General features: G+C 42.5%; 2 protein-coding genes across 10 annotated transcripts in view; one reads left to right on the forward strand and one right to left on the reverse strand.

Moving 5' to 3' along the window:
- camk2b1 (calcium/calmodulin-dependent protein kinase (CaM kinase) II beta 1) overlaps positions 1 to 4,590 on the forward strand; it is a 74,471-nt gene extending 69,881 nt beyond the window's left edge. For 3 of the 9 annotated variants that reach the window (XM_030105638.1, XM_030105639.1, XM_030105640.1), the window contains 4 exons: positions 3,487 to 3,562; positions 3,655 to 3,749; positions 3,835 to 4,068; positions 4,288 to 4,584. In XM_030105638.1, coding sequence (XP_029961498.1) covers positions 3,487 to 3,562; positions 3,655 to 3,749; positions 3,835 to 4,067 — 404 coding nt within the window. In that variant the 3' untranslated portion in view covers position 4,068; positions 4,288 to 4,584. Of the gene's footprint in view, positions 1 to 802; positions 893 to 2,100; positions 2,245 to 2,853; positions 3,025 to 3,486; positions 3,563 to 3,654; positions 3,750 to 3,834; positions 4,069 to 4,287 lie in introns of all 9 variants that reach the window. The other 6 variants (XM_030105637.1, XM_030105643.1, XM_030105644.1 and 3 more) reach the window with 4 other exon arrangements.
- Positions 4,591 to 11,373: 6,783 nt separating this feature from the next.
- Positions 11,374 to 14,665, reverse strand: LOC115398078 (retinol dehydrogenase 14). The gene is made up of 4 exons (XM_030104717.1): positions 14,350 to 14,665; positions 12,757 to 12,999; positions 12,352 to 12,654; positions 11,374 to 12,204 (listed from the first exon to the last, which is right to left on the reverse strand). Exons 1-4 carry the CDS (start codon positions 14,468 to 14,470, stop codon positions 11,945 to 11,947), a joined length of 927 nt encoding a protein of 308 aa, XP_029960577.1. The 5' UTR covers positions 14,471 to 14,665; the 3' UTR covers positions 11,374 to 11,944.
- Between the last annotated feature and the right edge of the window lie 415 nt (positions 14,666 to 15,080).

Here is a 15,080-nt window from a genome sequence, read left to right on the forward strand (position 1 = left end):
CGGGTGCTTATTTCCTCCCATTAGTTAGAATTTAAAGGATTAGCCTCAATTAAGTGTCAGCCGCTGGGAAGAGATCACCTGTCAGTGACACAGTGTGAGCCGTACTGGGATGTAGCTTCATTTGCTGTTATGTTTGGTTTCCTGTGTGTGTGGTAAAACTGATTTGATGGTTTTGTTGTGGATAATCTCATTGTTGGTCTGTAATGTTACTTGCTTATTTGAGTGGCAGAATTTTTTCTTCATCTGTCTGAATTTTGTCTCCTGCCACTCGTTTTTCCAGCAATTTCTCCTCAGCAGGGATCTTTCATTTCCTCCCATTTTTCAATGAGCGGCTCGCGTGCCAGCCGATTAAACAGACGAGCGGTAATGAGTAACATCCAGCTCTTTCTCATTATCGGTGCCATCACCGTTGTCATCATCCATCCTCTGCTCACTGGCGAGACTCCCATTAAGTCTCAGTGAAACCTCACATGCAGCAGGAGCCACAGTTGTAAATCCTGCCGAAATGGAGTCCTTAAGCAAGATAACGAGGAAACAGCTTTTTTCCCCCCTTCCTTTCTTTCGTTCCTAATCTGTCAGCAGACTGTTTCTCAGAGCACTCAAAGGTTGGCCGTGCTCATCCTGTTGTGCTTACTTGCCCCCATCATGTCGTCTCACATCCCTTGTCCCTCCCATCACTCCTCACTCTGACATTTCTCTCTTTTTGTTTTTCCTGTGTATATATGTGTAAAATGTGCTTTCGTTCGTCATCTTCCACTGCAAAAAAACGATGTGTTTGGTCTCATTCTGTGCGCGTCATCAGGGAAGAGCTTAGACAGCAGCTCGCTTAAGGCGCAGTCCAGCACAAGCTCCCAGCCTGATAACTCTGTGGGCTCCTCCGCTGCTGCGCACTGTAAGTCTGCACGGCCCGCCAAAAGCAGCCCGTAACGCACTGGAACGCCCTCCAAGCTCTTGACTTCCACTAAATCCCTGCATGTATTAAAAGCTCACCTCTGCTGCCATTTAGTGCCACTAAATCCTTTTTAAACGCTGTGACTTGTAGCAAGTCTTAGCCAGCGCTCACTAACAGACAGTCCAAAACTGTGGTTTTCAGAGTGTGGGATGAGCCTCCCCTGGAGGCTACAGAACAACTACAGAACAATTTCCAGCATGATGGCAATCTGTAATGATTTAATATTTTCCATCATCTTCTCCTGTTTTTCTGTTGATTGTTGGTATCTGGAGCTCTTAACAGCAGTCTTAAATTTCTTTGTGAGGAAAACTCCTCTCAATGTACTACATAAGAGATTTCAAGCTACACTACATAATTATATTTGAATATAATCAACATCAGGTATAAATATCTACCAAATATAAACTTTTATTGTCCATGGATATCAATATTAACTTGGTCTTCTTATATGGAAATGTTATAAACTGTTCAGACGTATTCATCCAAAATTACTACTCAAAACTTGTTTTTTTTTTTAGAGGTGTGTCAGTCAAACTGTGGTTCTAGGTTTGTTAAGGGAGACTGATCCTCCAACACGCTGAGACTTCCTGATCTAAAACACTCCTGCTCGAAATAACAGTGCATTCTTTACTAACCCATGCTGCTCCTGCGTTGCTCCACACAGGCTGTGTTTGCTCATATCACCTCTTTGTCCTCCTCTCTCGGAAGGACTTGGAATAACAGCACAGTTCTGCTAATGCCAACTTCGTTTTTCTCACATCTCCATCCATGAGTTTTGTTCCGTGTCATTTTCCACTTCCTTCGACTGAGTGAGACTTTTTCTTGGAGAGCTCTAATGATACTGTGCCCAGAATTACTCACTCTTTAGATGGATTAGAATTCTGATCAGAAGATATTTATTTTAGTTAGATTTTCTTTTACAATGAGAAAGATTTTGTTATTGTTTTTTATTTTTTTGTATGTGTTTATGTCTATGAGGGCAGCTTAAATAATGACATTCTAAGAAATAATTCTCCTATGAAGGAGGTGAATTCTTGTCTTTTCACCCGTTGATCTGGGTGAACTGCTCATCTTAGCTCTCTCTGAGATAAACTCAGCTCTTCCTGCCCTTCCTCCTATTGAATCCCACCCATGTCTTCCGTGTTCAGCTGCTGCAAAGTTTGCTGACCTGCTGGGCTCAGTCCGCAGGGGCTCAGGGCCCATATCGGACGGAGAAGGCAGATCCGGCACTCCACCTCCCGCTGTCCTCTCTGCCCCCTCACCTCCACACACCCCCGTTGTCCCCATGCAGAGTAAGTAGAGAAGAGTGAGAGCATGGACTGGGCCAGGCCTCAAAGCCACACGAACTGGCGTCTCTTCTCCAAAATGATGCATGAAAGGTTTTCATGTGTGACTCATGGTTTCTCGCTCATCCGACATTAAGAGCTAATGTAATAGTCAGTGATTCTTATGTCAAGTAGGCCAGTTGTAATTTTTACACAATAGTTAATTCACTCCAGCACTTCTAAATAACCGTTTGCATGAGTCTCCATCAAGAATCTAGCAGCAGTTCACGAGAGTCAGCCAGGAAATGATAGCATATGGGGAAAACACTGTAGTCATTCAGCATTTTATTCATCAAAATTCATGTTTTTCTCTTGATGCAAAGAAGCTCAGAAATAGGCAGTGAAAAGAAATCTAATTTCTAGATCTATCAGGACTACTTCAGCTGCTACTGCAGTCACAACCCAGCATTTACTTCATTAAAATGTGTGGGGAAAGACGAACGAGTCCCCCTGTTTTCCATTTCTCCATTTCCTCATTTACTTCCTGTTTCCATTTCTTTCATTTCTCATCTGTTCTTGTTTAATCTTCCTCCGCCGTCCAACCGCCTGCCTCCACCCGACCTGGATGGCACCCAGTGTCACGGCTCACGGACCTGGTGAGCAGCGTTCGCAGGGTGCCGGCTGCTCCTGCACCCGAGGCGGATGCTGCGCCGGTATCCGGCGCCAGGTCCAACCCTCCACCTGCACACACCACCTCTCCACCTCCCCCCCACCCCCCCTCCAGTCCTCCCCTGTCCTCCTCCCAGAGTGAGTATGGAGTCTGGCCCGCCTGTACGTCCACCTCCGCGCTTGGCTGCCTGTCGGGTGTCACAGTGGAATGACAGTTTGAGGATTTTAGCTCACAGGCGAACATGCTCGGCAGCTGTTTGGTTTATTAGGTTTGAAGCTTTTTTGAACTTTCTGAACCTCCTGAGTAGGCGGAAGGATTTATGCATCTCTTGGGTGTATTTGACTTGTGGTGTCTTTAAATATACAGGTGATGTTGCTGGTGGTGATTTAAGGACACGCCTTGTGTGTGCTCGGCGGTTCACGATCGCAAAGATTCAGATTTTAACAGCTTGATTAACATGACTGATCTCAGGTTGACGAGCTTCGCTTTGAGTTAATGTGTCTATGTGCTCATAAAATAAAACTACTAATAAAGTAACGCTCTCTCTGTGTGCAGCTCTTACCCCTGTGATTAACATCTGCTCCTTCTCTGCTCTGCAGCTCGCAAACAGGAAATCATCAAGATCACTGAGCAGCTGATCGAGGCGATTAACAACGGAGACTTTGAGGCATATGCGTGAGTCTGCCGTGTTGGTCTCCTCTGTGTTGAGTGACTTGCTTTCAGTTGGCGTTTGGCGTTCTCAACCTGTTTGGGTTTTCTGTTCTCAGTAAGATCTGTGATCCCGGACTGACTTCATTTGAGCCGGAGGCTTTGGGAAACCTGGTGGAAGGAATGGATTTCCACAGATTTTACTTCGAGAACCGTAAGATTGATGTTCCTGTCCTCATTTGAAACGCTGTGTTATCATTAGTCATCACTTAGATTCCATCCTCACTGATATTTTCCAGTTTTGGCAAAGAACAGCAAGCCCATCCACACCACCATCCTGAACCCTCACGTGCACCTGATCGGCGAGGACGCGGCCTGCATCGCCTACATCCGCCTGACTCAGTACGTCGACGGTCAGGGCCGACCGCGGTCCAGTCAGTCGGAGGAGACCCGCGTGTGGCATCGCAGAGACAGCAAGTGGCAGAACATCCACTTCCACTGCTCAGGCGCCCCGGCAGCACCGCTGCAGTGAGGTAGGAGTGTCTCACGCCACCCTCTCATGGTACAAAATGGTATTACACTGCTTCAGATTACTGTTTGACAGGTTAGCGTCCTCAATACCAAACATCTTTGATAGGGGAAAACAGAGTTGCTTCTCAGTTCCTTTTCAGTGCTCCTTTAATAAAGATGTATGTAATTAACCGCACAGTTTTGCAGCTAATTGATTTGGTGCTGCTGATTTCCCTCCACAGGATTGACCGCTGCAGTTCTGTCTGCCGGGAGTGCTCTGCTGGAGAGAGAGAGGAGGAGGAGGAGGAGGAGGAGGAGAAAGGGATGAAGGAACACGTCTACTGGTCAGTTTGGTGGTGGCATCAGAGCCTTCTGCTTGCCCCCCCCATCACTCAGCATGCATCTCTGCCGCTGTCCCCCGCCGATCTGTCACCTTCAATAAGAAAACTTGACAAGAAACCTCCAAATCCAAGAGCTCAGCCTCCTCCAGCTTCCTCTTCTTCTTCTTCTTCTTCTGCCTTCGAGCACACTGGCTGTTAGATGGGGGGGAGGGGGGGTCTTTTTTCAGCACTGAGTGTGATTTCTCCTACCTGTGGTCCCAATCGATTGTTTTTTCTTTCGTTTCGTTTTGTTTTGTGACACCGACCTGTTTGTCCTCCCTGTGAAACCACACTTGTGTGACAAACACTGCACTGGAAATACAGTATGTAAAGTTTTAAGTAAAGTCTATTATTATCATTGCTATATTGTTACTATAATCATGAGTATTATTACACATTTGAAACTGTATGTAATTTGTGTAATTCAAAATTCTTGATGCCAGTGGTTTCTAGAGTTGAAGGAAGTCTTTTTTTTTTTTCTTTTATCTTTTTAAGGATGCATGTTTTTCCCCTATATTAACAGTGGATGTTATAATTTTTTTCAATTGTGGCTATTAAGTGGAATATGATATTGGCAGTTTTTGTAGTTTGCTTCTTGTATTTTTGCTATAATACTGCACCCAAACTCATGGCTTGTTTCTTTCTTTTTTTGTGCGTGTGTGTGTGTGTATGTGTGTGTGCCTATATGCTGGTACACACCCAATAAGTACAGCAGAGCTGGAGGAAACTTTGTTTGTTGTTTCTTGTCAGAGGATCAGCTTAACACACCATGTTTGTGCAGCAAAGCAGCAGGAATTTTCTCTTTTATTTGCATTTCCATCATGTGTAAACCTGGATTGTCCTGTGTGATTGCGAGATTGAAAGCATGAGTTCACCTCCTGAAAGGACATAGAAAGGTGAATTTTTTCTACATGCTTTTTTTTTGCTTTTCCATAAGCATAATACCAAAAAAAAAAGTATCAAGATGCTATATTTAATGATTTAAAGAAAAACTCAGAATAACTCATTGCTTCATCTCATTATAACAAAATAGGTTATTATGGTGTCATATAAAGGAAGTGTGTGCATGTATGTGATGCAGTATCACAGCTAAATTTAAATAGAATGTAAAGATTATATTATCTAAACTTTACTTTATAGTCAGGCCCTGCTTTGACTGAGCAGAACCTGCCTTCAGATCACAAATATACATAAATGTGTATGTTAAAGATATTTTTTGAGACTACGTAGAAACAATGTGACCTCTCTCATTTATGGCATCATTTAACCTCATCAGGTCTCTTTAATTGCAGAAAAATTATTATTATAACATTATTGTGGTTTGGCAACAAAGGCCATCACAGAAAGCTTGATGGAAAAAGTTACTTAACTCTGAACGAGGTGCTGCTTGTGTGATATTTGTACAATCTTGAAAATAAGAAATTTTACACTTGTCAAAATAACTTTATCTTTTTTTACTTTTCGCATCTCCAGTGCACCTGATTGATACTTTTCACCTGCAGATCGCACTTGGTGATGTAAATCCAGTGAGGAGTATGTCCCATTTAAAAACCCCAATTTGAGAAATAATTGTGATTTGTGTCGATTTTATACTTAACATTGATTTTCAGTTGTTTTAGATTGTTTAGATCAAATATTTTCGACCCCTCTTTCTAAAATCCCTCTTTCCTCTAATCATCTGGCTTCCATTCAGCACCTCTTCTCATGCACAGCCTGCTGACATGCAGAGTTGTGTTTGTAATTTGACACCAGCCTCATGCTCTTGCTGGCTGTTGCAGGAATTTGGCCAGATGAGGAGACCTGCTGATGTGAGTCACTGGAGTGACTTGATGTATTTAACATTTTGGTAACATTTAATAGAGAAAATAAGACATTGTTTTTTAGTCGTATTACACTACATTGTGTTGTAATATCTTAACATGATATTGAACATCGCCTTTAACTGGAGGAATCAGGAATATCATGCATTATAATGACTGCATTTCAAAGACTACATACAAATTACAGAGAATATCAATAACATGTTATAAAGAGAGGTTTTAAGATAAACGGAGTAGATATGAGTTGTTATACTGTACCAAATGTCACCGCTATGCTATAATCCTTGATAGTCGGTCATATTTTGCCCTTTGACCCCTACATCTATACCTTTGTTTCTAACGCTCAGCAAGCTGCACCTCAGCCCCCATCCGGCGCTCGCTTTACATTTTAGAAAGCGATGCTAAACAGGTGCTGGAGAATATGGGGACGCACCTTTGGTGGCTCCTGCTGTTGCTACGCAACAGCTGAATCCCCACTCCGAGCTCTTTTCAGAAAATATGAGATATTTTTAACTCTCTAATATCCCAACAGTGTGAAACATAACAGCAGGTGTTTTTTTTCCTTCCTCTCTTCCGTCACACTAACAAAAAGAAGGTATTTCTGCTCCGAATGTGGATGTGTGACCTTTTCAGAGTTTAGAAAGCTGCTGCAGTTTTAACGTGTCCCTGCACGCGATTTCTGAACAGTGATGACAAATGGTGGGTGGTTTGTAGTTTCAGGACAGTCTCCTGCCACTGGGTGCACTATTTGTGTGTTTGTGTGTGTGTGTGTGTGTGTGCATTCTCTCTGATAGGAAATGTTTTGTTGGTGTGAGAGCTGACACAAGAAGGGTTTATTTTCAGAGGACATATCAGTCCCTCGCCTTCTGCCCAGGAGTTTTTTTTATGAGTTCATTACACTTTTTTTTTTTTGCAATTTTTTGTTTATTTTCATTCTGAGTTGTTTCACGATGAGGTATTATCAGCTTTTTCATAAAATTGAAGTGCTTTGAACGAATGTACTTTGCAGCACTGAGAACTGATTTTTATTTGCTTGTCCGCCGTTGGCTGCCTTCACATTAGCCCCACCCCTTATTGGCCCTGACCAAGAGGTTCAGAGAGCAGGCAGTCGCTTTGGTGAACAAGTCCTCAGGTTTCTATTTATTTTGGATATTTATTTATTTATTTTAGAGTTGATTTTATTGTTTATTTTTCCTCCTTCTGCTTCGTCTTTATGTTCCTATTGTACAGCTCATGCACTTGTGCGAGTACCGCCTGTGGTCGTTTAAAGGGTCAGTGCGTCATGTAGACTGTTTTTAAAGGGATAGTACTCCCAATCTGCATTCTGCATGTGATTTTTTTTTCAGTAATGACCAACATGGTGTGACTTCTTTTTACTTTTTGTGCTTTGTTTCTTTCTTTTGATTTGAGTTTTTGACCTTTTTATGTCTCTCTCTTCTTTCCTCCACTGAGGTTGTTACCAATTTGGGACAATTGTCACTTTCAAGGTCCAGTATGAACATTTATGGAATGCCACGGTATTTAACAGGTTGGATTTCTGACTTCATGAGATAAATTCATAGGAAACCAAACATACAGAGCACTAAAATACAGTATCATAGTATCCATTGATAGTTTCATCGCTAAATTTGCTTCTGTTAAGAAATCATTCATACTGTACCTTTAAAAGTTTTCTGATACTAGTTCCAGAGTGTGTGAAGCATCCCTCCCCACATGAGGTTTTTCTGTACTGAAGGAGTTTCTTTTAGGAGGTCACCCGCCGAGACGTCGCGTTGTACCGGTGTCTCATCCAAGTGATAATGTTCACGTCTAGTTCCACATATTGTGATGGGAAAAAAAAAGTTCAAATGTCACCCGAAGGGCCGTTCATGTGTGACTGTGCTAACCTGACCCCAACCACCCCCTGACCCCCCCTCTATAAAACGAAGAAATAGCAGCATGTACAGTACAAAGGTGTTGTTCTTCTGTCCTGCTTAGTGTGTAATTAGCCTTGAAAACCAGTATAAGAATCACATTTAAAAACAAGGGAGTTCACAGTATTACACGACTTAACTAGCAGCGTCGCTGGGATTTTCTTTGCATGACAGTTCAACAGGAAACTCGTTTTTTGGTGTTTTTTTTTCTTTCGTTTGTTTTCTTTTGGGTTCTCATTTTCTACTGAATGCTGGTATACTCCACCTTTCTCTATTTTCTCAGCTTTTTAAGTGCATATAACTATTTTTGTCTCAAGATGATATAACGGAGATGACTATAATGCTAAGAATTATTCTATAAAAGACTGCGGCTCTGGGAATGATGACGAGGAGGTTGACGATGATGACGATGATGATGACGATGATGATGATGATGACGTTGATTTTGCATGCTTTTCTATGGAGCTCTGTGTTGTCAGTGCAGAGCGGCTTCCTTTTGTACATAAAGTAGCTGAGAGAACACAAGAGATATCAAAGAGGCGTGCGTCTCCAGCAGGGGGCGCTGCCGACTGAAGTAAAGCACAAACAGATGAGTGGCAGGCTGATGCTTCACAGCAGCTTTACATGATTATTTGCATTATTGGCCTTTTGACTTGTGCAGCCCTGCATGTAAACCAAGCGCACTGTCCTCTTCTGGTCTCTAGAGGTCAGTGTTTTCTCTTTCTCTCTCTCACTCAGATGAAGCCTCACTGAGATAAACTGGAGTTCAGCCATCTCCTTCCTCCAGCCAGCGACTCAAGTTGCACTGACAACACTGAGTGTGCTTCTCTCTGTAGAGTGTCTTTCACTCTTCGCCTCTCCCCCTCTTGATTCCTTCTGTTTCCAACCCGCTTGGATCATTTTTCTCTGCAGTCGGCTCTTTCTTTCCCCTCGTCTCTCTTTACGTCACTTTGGGTTTTTCTTCTGTAATATAATATTAATCCTCTAGTTCTCAGATTCTTCGGATTATTGCTCTGTTCTCTTACGTGCTACACGTGTTTCTCTAACTTCAAGAAAAATGTGTTAAGGTGTTATCAATAAAATGACCATTTAAATAGAAAACTGCTTTCTCCTTCCGTGTTTGTACACAGCAACTTCTTTATTTCTTTCTTTATTTTTACATGTAGTGCAAAAGTGCCGGTCTGTCACAGGGCAAGCACAATCACTGACACTCACAATTGGCCACATTCAACGAGTCACCTCTAATAAACACACATTCACACGAAGACAGGCAGTATATGAATCAGTTATTTTTACACCCATAGCAATATAAAGTTTGATGCATTTTCATATTGTGAAATATTGTATTTTTGATATTCATAACATTAAATTACACTTAAAGAGGATACAACAAAACAATCCATATGTCATTGCATGGTTTATGCAGAGGCGTCGCTATGGGGTAGGCAACATAGGCATTTGCCTAGGGCCCCGAGCTGAAGGGGGCCCCGAGGGACGGCTGACATCAGTCAATTTCAATGACAAATTAAAGGTGCTACACTTGACACTTGCAACGACAGCGTGACGAACATCCCCCCGCCTGGGTCCCTTTTCCAAGTATTCACCGGTTAGTTGCTAGTAGGGGGCCCCGACAGACAGCGGATATCAGCGACACAACTTGAAACCCCCGGATACATTACAATGACACGTCGGGAACCTACCTAATGGTGCCCCACTACTACCCGGCTTGCATCGGGATACAGTCAAGTCGGCCCCATGCCTCAAGTCTCACGCATTGAGCGTGACAGTTACGCATTCGGTCTTTTGCCACGCACTCACGCCACACACTGTATTTCTCACGCTGAAAAAAATACCAGTAAATTTGTCTGGTGCGCCGCTGCTATGGAACTGTCACTCACTGCTTTCAGCCTGGTTTTTCCTCCTGCGAAGTCCACCTGAGCTGACGTGAAGTTTGTGCAAAGAGAGAAGGAACCTTATTGGTGCTGAATTGAACTGAATGGTGAGTTGTGTTATACATATTACAGTGTCAACATGATTTAAATGAAAGTGCATATTGTGAAATAATGTTAATATTTCCATTAAATGCTTAGTGATTAAATTAAATATGATGCACTTTATTGTGTTTTGCAAAAAACAAAAGACCTTTAAAACTGACACATTGTTGCCAACTCCTCACTTCAGAATGATAGAGGCTCATTTGCATATCGAGGTCAAATTAGGTGATGATGTCATTTAAAGCATACATTGTTGCAAACTCCTCAGTCAGGAAAGTTCTAAATAATATGAGAGCGATGACACAGGAGGAGTGGTTTATGACAATCAGAAAACATGGAGGACAAGATGGAAAGGGCCAAGAGGAGAGCAGAGTGAGATGACGGAGTAGAAAAGACACATTTCTCCAACTGAATTTGATCCAACCAGCTACAAGAACAACGAAAACGTAAACTGATGAAAATAAGTTCTTCAACTTAAGTTCAGCAGTTGTAACCATAATTATCCCAAATCAAAGGCTGGATAAAAATTAAAAAAAAACTTACCATAACATGAAGAAGGAGGATTTGGACTTCAAGTGGCTTCATCATGTCTTATTCACACAGCGCCATACCGACCAAAACACACAGCTTATTGCACTCCACCAATAAAAATAAAGGCTAAATGGTGAGTAAATCCAGAAAATGATCATTTAAAGAGGACACACTTTTCCATCTTTCTTCACAGCTGGTACAAGCTCCCGTAAGCTAGTGCTTCATGTTTTATCAAGTTGTAATTATCATGTAATTGAAAAGCAAAAACTTTAAATTTGAAAAAGAAAACTAAGATTAACATAAAAGATTAATCATCTGCATAGAAATAATTGGGTCACCAAAGAAATTAAATATCATACTTTTAAAATGAATGTAGTTACAGCAAATAGCACAAATAAAAATTAGAAATGGTTGTTTAATGAGGATGACAACAGACTTTATTTATATATTTTCACAGCCTCACAAATGCACCACCTGTGAATATTTTTGGTACAACTGCTTCCAGTATTTACTGCATTATGGTAAAACAATTCCTCATTGATAAAGCATGGAATATCTCACTGAAAACTGATCCGACAATCATTCCAAAGATATTTTTCAATGCAATTTGATGTATTATGTATCATAGAAATGTCAATCCTTAATACTTATTTAAAAATTACAACATTTTCTTCTGGTGGAGAAAAAAAAAAACCCCACAGTATACACCAAAACCAGCCCTCCCCTAGGTGAGACTTTATATGGTGCCCACCTCCATTTGCACACATTTACAAAAGAATAACTGAGAACATGAGTTAATGACAGTACCTGTACGGTTTGTAATGTCATTTCAAAAACATTTTGCAGCAGAAACATTGCAAGTTATCATTCTTTTTTAAGCACATGGGTCAACTTCTGATTTTTCTCCACTAAGACGCTGGTAAAATGGTAAAATAATCACACTGAAATTTTTTTTGTCCTTCATTCAGATTTCTCTGGCATTATCATTTGAGGTAATATTAAATCGGGCATTGCTTTACATTTGAAACAATGAACGTTTCCATTCAGAGTTCACAGTGATCATTCGCTTTAATAGAGTATTTCTGGCGCTGCCTGGAGGCCACAGTGCCCTTAGGATCTGCATATTTTGTCAAAATGACCAGCTCTGCTGTAAACCAATAAATAAAAAACAATTAAAAAAGCTTAAACACAGGGACACTTGGGCCACTGTGGCCAATCAACAGCTGAAATAAGTTCTTAAAACTCAAAGATGCGGTTTCCTTTAAGCCAACTTCACCAGCCTCTCGCTGGCTTCCCACAGTTTCTTCGCAACACCAGAGTCTCTCGCAAAAGGCCGCAGAGTGGCCGGCCGGCAGTCCACGAAGTAGCCCCCGCTGTGTTTGGCCGCCTCGTCTGACACGGCGCAGTAGACCACGGTCTGCGCTCCCATCTCACACGGCACAAAAAACATCCACATGACGACCTGCATCAGGATCCGGAACAGGAAGGAGAAGTGACACGTCCAGCCGCTCTGGACAAAACCTGCAGTCACACACAGAAGCGCACGAATGTCAAATTGGAGAATTCTCTTAGCCTCAGCATAAATGGCAGAAATTTGGCAAACATATGCTGTAGTAATTACTGTCAGCATTGGAGGAGACAATTCAAATTCATGGAAAAGCCTTTTACCAGGGTGCACAGCGTAAGTGGTCACTCCTTTCCCCTCTGTGACGCGCGCCAGCTCCTGGCTGAAGTACACGTTGGCCAGCTTGCTGCGGCAGTAGGTGAAGAAGGGTAGCAGGTTGTAGTTGAGGTCCTGGAAGTCCAGTTTCTGGTACTTGTAGCTGGAGCAGGTCAGCGTGAGCACCCGGCTGGGGGCGCACTCCCGTAGGCGAGGCAGCAGCAGATTGGTGAGGAGGAAGTGGCCCAGGTGGTTGACGCCGAAGCACATGCTGAAGCCGTCATCCGTCCAGTCGAGGACGCTGGGCATGCCTGGAGAAGCAGCGCAAAGTGAGAGAAAGATGGCAGAAAAAAGCTGTGAGTTGGAGAGAGTGTGACTTTGAAAGGATGCACAGTTACAACTCTGATGATCACCTGCGTTATTGATCAGGATGTCAAGCCTCTTTTCAGTCTGAAGAAAGTTCTTGCAGAATTCCCTGACAGAGCGCAGGTTTGCCAGATCCAGCTCCATGTGAGACACATTGAGGCTGTGACTCTTGAACTTGATGTCCCTGACAGCCTTGGCTGCCTTGTCAGGGTCCCTGCAGGCGATGACGACGCGGGCCCCTCTCATTGCCAGGGCAATGGCCGTCTCCTTGCCGATGCCAGAATTTCCACCTGGAGAGAAAGTTCATCAGTTGGAGCTGTTAGCAGAAATCCACATTTTACTCATGAATCCACCCATTGTTCACTCAGCTTGCAGAGGGACTGAGGCTGATCTGACTGAGTGCAGAGAGGAGGGTACCATCACAGCACAGACACTCACTACCACCTCCAGCTCAGAGTCAACAATCAAATAGAATAAGAGCATGTTTAATAACTGGTGAGGAAATCAAACATGCACAGACATGTCAACTCTACACAGGGGATTTCTTTCCCACTGACCTATAGCGGAGCCAGAGTGGGGGCAAGGGGGCGGTCGCCCCAGGGCCCACAAGGTCATAGGGCCCCGTTTCATGTGATGTGTTCACATTTACTCATAAATAAATTATTATAATAAAATGTGCAGTGTGTGCGAGGAGGTATACGCATATGAGTGTGGGCTACAATTTGCCAATTCTTACATTACGACTGTCCATGAATGCATCAGAGCTGTAAGCCAGCGCTGATTGGCTGTGCGGTATGAACCAGTTTTTTCTTTGCACGTGTTCTGAACTCTTTGGAGGGAAGTTAAACAGCTAAACACTATGCTAGCCGCTAGCGGTACTACCCAAAACCTAACATCGGAGCCACTGGTGAGTCAGTGAAACCTTCAAAAATATTATCTTTATCAGAATGCTGTGGTCTTAAACACCTGCCTATTTGAATGTGCCTTGTGTTGCTCTCAACTATAAGAGACCGCGAGTCTATTTTTTTTAATATACGTGAATTCCAAAAGATAAAGATAGTTGTGTCTATATCTATCTGAATAGATTGTGTAATTTTAGACCAGCTGTGTTCATTTTATATTTAAGCTGTATCAAAGATGGTTCAGATTTAGCTAGTGAGATTTTATCTGCGTTTTCAGCACCATGGACAGCGAACGCTCTGAGATTGACGGCTGTCAGGCTGCAGTCGTGTGTGTGTGTGTGTGTGTGTGTGTGTGTGTGTGTGTGTGTGCGTGTGTAGTTTGTGAACTGGTTTGTGACTTAATTCTGCTTTCTGAAGCATATAGGTTTGCTTGGCTCAATAAAAGTGAGCATTAGTGTGTTGTTTGATGGTAGCATGAGGGATTGTTTGAATGGCAAAATTACTATCATAAGGGCCCGTCGAGAATGCTCCGCCGCCTCTGTACTGAGACCCACTCTGCCACTGACACTAGAATAATAACCACTGCTCCACCTCGATAGGTTGCTTTAAGATTTAAATGGTAAAATATTCCAGTTTCTATCTCTGACATGTGCTCTCTGATCTACTATGAACCCGATATAACAGCAGTAAAGACCAGTAGCTTTATACCGAGCAGATACGCGCTGCAAATCCATTTACCTGTAATGAGAACTGTTTTGCCATCGAGCCTTGTCAGGTCGGTGCAGTATCTCCTCCTTTTCATCCGCTTGAAAACAAAAAAGAAGGCTAAAGACGTGAAAATCGTGTAGAGAAGATACATGATGACAGCTGGGGTCTGGAGGATGTTGCTGCAGAGAACACCGACGAAACGTCTAATTATTCCTCTTCTATCCCACCATTCCTCCCCATGTGCCGATAAACGAGGCAGAGCAGAGATACTGAACTAAACATGAGGGCAGAAACTCAGTATTCTATGCTGTTATGATCCAGTTGTGTTATGAAGGAAGCCTGCAGAATGAACTGTGCGACAAATCTCGCAGGATTGCCGCTAAGTCTCGCGAGAACACGTCACGGCTACGTCATTGAACAAGGACACGGAATGTTTTTTATTTAAAAACTTTATTAATGATAACAGATTGTCAACAGAACAACGGTACAGTTTTCAGAGAACAATTTTACATGAGCAATGCAAGTTCAGCAGTACAATAAAAACAAACAAAAGTGACAGGCAGGGTTTGAGTCGATATAAATACATCCTCTATGATAAAGTTTCCTGTTTTAATCACCTTCAGTTTATCAGTTTTTCCACTAAGAAAATGTAATGTTTGAACTTGTAATGAGACGCAATAAAACGTGACTTTTCCTCAGACTACTTGCAACGGGGAACTTTGACATCATCAGAGATTTCAGGTGGTATTGCTTTTCAGCAT

This window comes from Salarias fasciatus, chromosome 12 (assembly GCF_902148845.1).
Source record: "Salarias fasciatus chromosome 12, fSalaFa1.1, whole genome shotgun sequence".
NCBI lineage: Eukaryota > Metazoa > Chordata > Actinopteri > Blenniiformes > Blenniidae > Salarias > Salarias fasciatus.

Bases quoted from the DNA above. Each gene is read 5' to 3' on its own strand.
- LOC115398078 (XM_030104717.1), bottom strand. From the start codon at position 14,470: ATGTATCTTCTCTACACGATTTTCACGTCTTTAGCCTTCTTTTTTGTT. The intron at 12,655-12,756 runs GTGATCATCAGA...CTGCTTCTCCAG, and splicing joins CATCCTGATCAATAACGCAG to GCATGCCCAGCGTCCTCGAC. The intron at 12,205-12,351 runs GTAAAAGGCTTT...GTGTGACTGCAG, and splicing joins CACTTACGCTGTGCACCCTG to GTTTTGTCCAGAGCGGCTGG.